The following is a 3,823-nucleotide window of genomic DNA, read 5'->3' as shown; positions in this document are numbered from 1 at the left end:
TTTTTCCCCCGCCCTTGACAATCTCCTGGCCTCCCCTACCCCCCAGTGTTTTATGTCCATTGGTTATGCTTATATGCATGCATACAAGTCCTTCGGTTGATCTCTTACTCCCCTCCCTTCTGCCCCCCAACCCTCTCTGGCCTTCCCACTGCAGTTTGACAATCAGTTTGAGGCAGCTCTGCCTCTGTATCTATTATTGTTCAAAAGTTTGTAATGGTCTTTATTATCCATGAATGAGTGAGATCATGTGGTATTTTTCCTTCATTGACTGGCTTGTTTCACTTAGCATAATGCTCTCCAGCTCCATCCATGCCGTTGCAAATTGTAAGAGTTCCTTCTTTTTTACAGCAGCATAGTATTCCATCGTGTAGATGTACCACAGTTTTCTAATCCATTCATCTACTGATGGGCACTTAGGCTGTTTCCAGATCTTAGCTATGGTGAATTGTGCTGCTATGAACATATGGGTGCACATATCCTTTCTGATTGGTGTTTCTGGTTTCTTGGGATATATTCCTAGAAGTGGGATCACAGGGTCAAATGGGAGTTCCATTTTTAGTTTTTTGAGGAAACTCCATACTGTCTTCCATAGTGGCTGCACCAGTCTTCATTAATATGATGGTTTTTATAGGCTCTGCATGTTCTTTAAGTTTTTCTCCAAAGAACTAAAAATATTGTCAGAAATTACCAAATATTTTTCTGGAAACACCAAATATTTTTAAATTCTCAAATCTTCAGATTTCTTAACACATAAAGTTTTTAAAGTTAATATGAAATTGTTTTCTATTTTGTTATTATCTATACTTATTTAATTCTATTTTAATAGCTATCATTGAGATAAAATCATACTCCAGGAAGAAGCATTCTATTTACTTGATTGGTACGTTTGAGTGTGTGTGACACAATGCCCCTGGGAAGGGAGAGTTCCACAGTTTAGACAGAAAACTCTTGAGAGATGATGGCAGCAATCCTCTTCTCTTTCTTATTCTTCTTTTGTGGAAGATGTTATAAAATCATTACAGCAAACTGTAAAAATGCCTTGTTGAAAGTTTTCTTTGTTGTTGTTTAATCACATAGTAACATCATTTGCCTATTGTGTAACAGTGTATGTACATTTATTGGGAAAACTAGAAAATACGAGTGTTCTCTGAGAATAGTCCACCTTGTTCCTAAGAATAAGCTTGAATTCCTCTTCCTCCAGTCTTCTGTAAAATTTGACCCAGACCCACTTCCAATTATTGCATCAATTCTTCCATGCTCCTCTTTGTTCTTTTCTAACTAGTATATAATAATTCCACCTTTAGCCACAAACCAACTAATTCTTAGGGAATTGGGTCAGTCTCTCTTCATCTCAGGGCAAAACTGCTCTCAACTGCTCTCCTTACAGCCAGCTGATTTATTGAGTTGAATACTTAGAATCTTGTCTTTAACAAACCTCTGATTGACCCTTCCCTGGGCTTAGAAGACCCTCTTTGCTCAGGCCAGTGTGGCTCAGTGGTTGAGCAATCATCCCATGCTCCAAAAGGTTGCCTGTTTGATACCTGGTCAGGGCATGTATCCAGGTTCTGGGTTTATTTTTGGTCTTGGTTCATACAGAAGGCAACCAGAAGATGTTTCAGTCTCACGACAATCTCTCTCTCTCTCTCTCTCTCTCTCTCTCTCTCTCTCTCTCCCCTCTCCCTTCCTTTCTCTGTAAAATCAATAAAACATATTTTTTTAAAAGTCCATTTTCTTCATAGGCTTCCTATCTTACTGTCGCATCTCAGTGAACTGGAGCTCCTATTTTTTCCCCATGGATGCTACATCTCCTTTTAGGGAGGACTTGGTATGTATTAGTGCTCTCTGTGTGCCAGGACCTAGCACAGTGCCTTGTATCCAGAGGAACTTATGTAACGTTTTTAATTCAATTAATTAATAAATGGATTAAAGACTGTGAATGGACATTGCATTATGACACTGATAGAAAGGTAAGTACTCAGAGTCTTAAGGAATGTGAAAGAATGTTTGGGACAGAAAGTTATGTTCAGGAAACATTGATTTTCCAAAGGAATGGATTGACAAGAAATGTGAAATTAATGAGGAAGAGAAGAGAAAAGAAAAGATATACTTTATTTTTTTATTAATTTTTTTTGAAAAGATATACTTTAGGTGACTGAGGATACTGGACTCATTATGCCCTGTCACTAGCCCAGCAGGTCCCTGTCCTTTTAGTCTCATTTGCCCTTTTAGCCTAATTTGTCCTACGATACCTTTTGCCCTGGGCAGGAGCCTTGTTGGAAGAGATGATGATGGGCTTGGGTCCCCTGTTGTTGGTCTTCATGCTGGTGCCCTGTCTAACCCCACCAACCCTGGCTCAGGATGACTACAGGTACAGACACTTCCTGGCTCAGCACTATGATGCCAATCCACATGGCCGGAATAACAAATACTGTGATACCATGATGAGCAAAAGAAGCTTGACTTCACCCTGCAAAGACATCAACACCTTTATTCACGGCACCAAGAAGAACATCAAGGCTGTCTGTGAAGATAAGAATGGAGTGCCTTATGGGGCAAATTTAAGAAGAAGCAAGTCTCCTTTCCAGGTCACTACTTGCAAGCTCAGAGGAGGGTCCAACCGGCCTCCCTGCCGGTACAGAGCCACAGCAGGGTCCAGAAGCATTGTTATTGCCTGTGAACGTGGCTTGCCTGTCCACTTTGATGAGTCCTTTTTCCATCCATAGCCAGCAGGCCACTAGCCCAGAGTTGGCTCTGCTCTCTTCCTGGCATTTCCCCTGCACACTCTAGAACAGGGGTGGCCACCTTCATTGCCAGGGGCCCAGAAAATGAGCTGCCTGGACCTTTTGTTTTCTGTTTTACAACATGTTAATAAATAAAAATGTCTCTGTAATCAGTAAGAATCAAAGTCTTCTCATCAATTCTTGGCCTATTGATTTTTCCCCATTTTCTCTACTCAGCTGCCCCCAGAAAGGATGGCATGGAATACAAATGCCTTTTTCCCTATCAGTTACTTCCTTCTCAGTCAACAGGGAGGTAGACTTTCTCTTTTTGTGAGTGTAAGGATGTTAAATTCATCTTACAGCAGAGCTGGGAAATTCCAGGGCACATGGCTGCTAAGCAGAATTTTCAGGAGGAGCAAATTATTTTTGCTGTCAAATAAGTCAATATTACTTTTACAAATGTTAAACTTTGAGAAGTGATGTTTAGAACTAAATACCAACAGATTAATTAAACTTTATCTACCTCTCTCTTAAGTTTTCACAGTTTTAAAGATATATTTCAAATAAAACAAAAGGCATATTCATTAATGGATTCAAATATATCCTCTAAATTCTCTATATGAGGCAAACTCAGATGAATATTTCAGTATCCCATTATTCCAACATACCTAGATCTTTATAAATTTTTTTACTATTTAACCCCGCAAACTCCAAAGTTTTTGGGAAACTATATTTAGGTATGTATATATATATCATTGAAAAAGCTTTATCATAAACCCTTTATTTTAGTTACATCTACTTATTATGTATTAACAACGGTGAGATTTTAATGCCAATTATTTTTACCCAAGGCATTTTCTTGGCAGGTTTTGTAACAGGGATAACTCACTGGCCTTCAGTGGCTTTACTATGAAAGTACTATTTTATTTAATTTAATTTTATTTTACTTTAATTTAATTTTATTTCATTTTATTTTATTTATTTTAATTTAATTTAATTTAATTTTATTTTATTTATTTTATTTTATTTCATTTTATTTATTTTATTTTATTATTTTATTTTATTTTATTATTTATTTTATTTTATTTTGTTTTATTTTATTA

General features: G+C 37.4%; 1 protein-coding gene across 1 annotated transcript in view; it reads left to right on the top strand.

Moving 5' to 3' along the window:
- Positions 1–2,900, top strand: part of LOC102263907 (angiogenin) — an 8,454-nt gene extending 5,554 nt beyond the window's left edge. Inside the window, exon 2 of the mRNA XM_005865852.2 lies at positions 2,266–2,900. Within this exon, the coding sequence (XP_005865914.1) occupies positions 2,283–2,723 (441 nt within the window). The 5' untranslated portion in view covers positions 2,266–2,282 and the 3' untranslated portion in view covers positions 2,724–2,900. The remainder of the gene's footprint in view (positions 1–2,265) is intronic.
- Positions 2,901–3,823: the final 923 nt, after the last annotated feature.

The sequence above is a fragment of the Myotis brandtii genome, unplaced genomic scaffold (assembly GCF_000412655.1).
Source record: "Myotis brandtii unplaced genomic scaffold, ASM41265v1 scaffold2136, whole genome shotgun sequence".
NCBI classification, from domain to species: Eukaryota; Metazoa; Chordata; class Mammalia; order Chiroptera; family Vespertilionidae; genus Myotis; species Myotis brandtii.
Note: the sequence above shows the minus strand (reverse complement) of the source record. Positions and strands in the feature narration are given on the sequence as shown.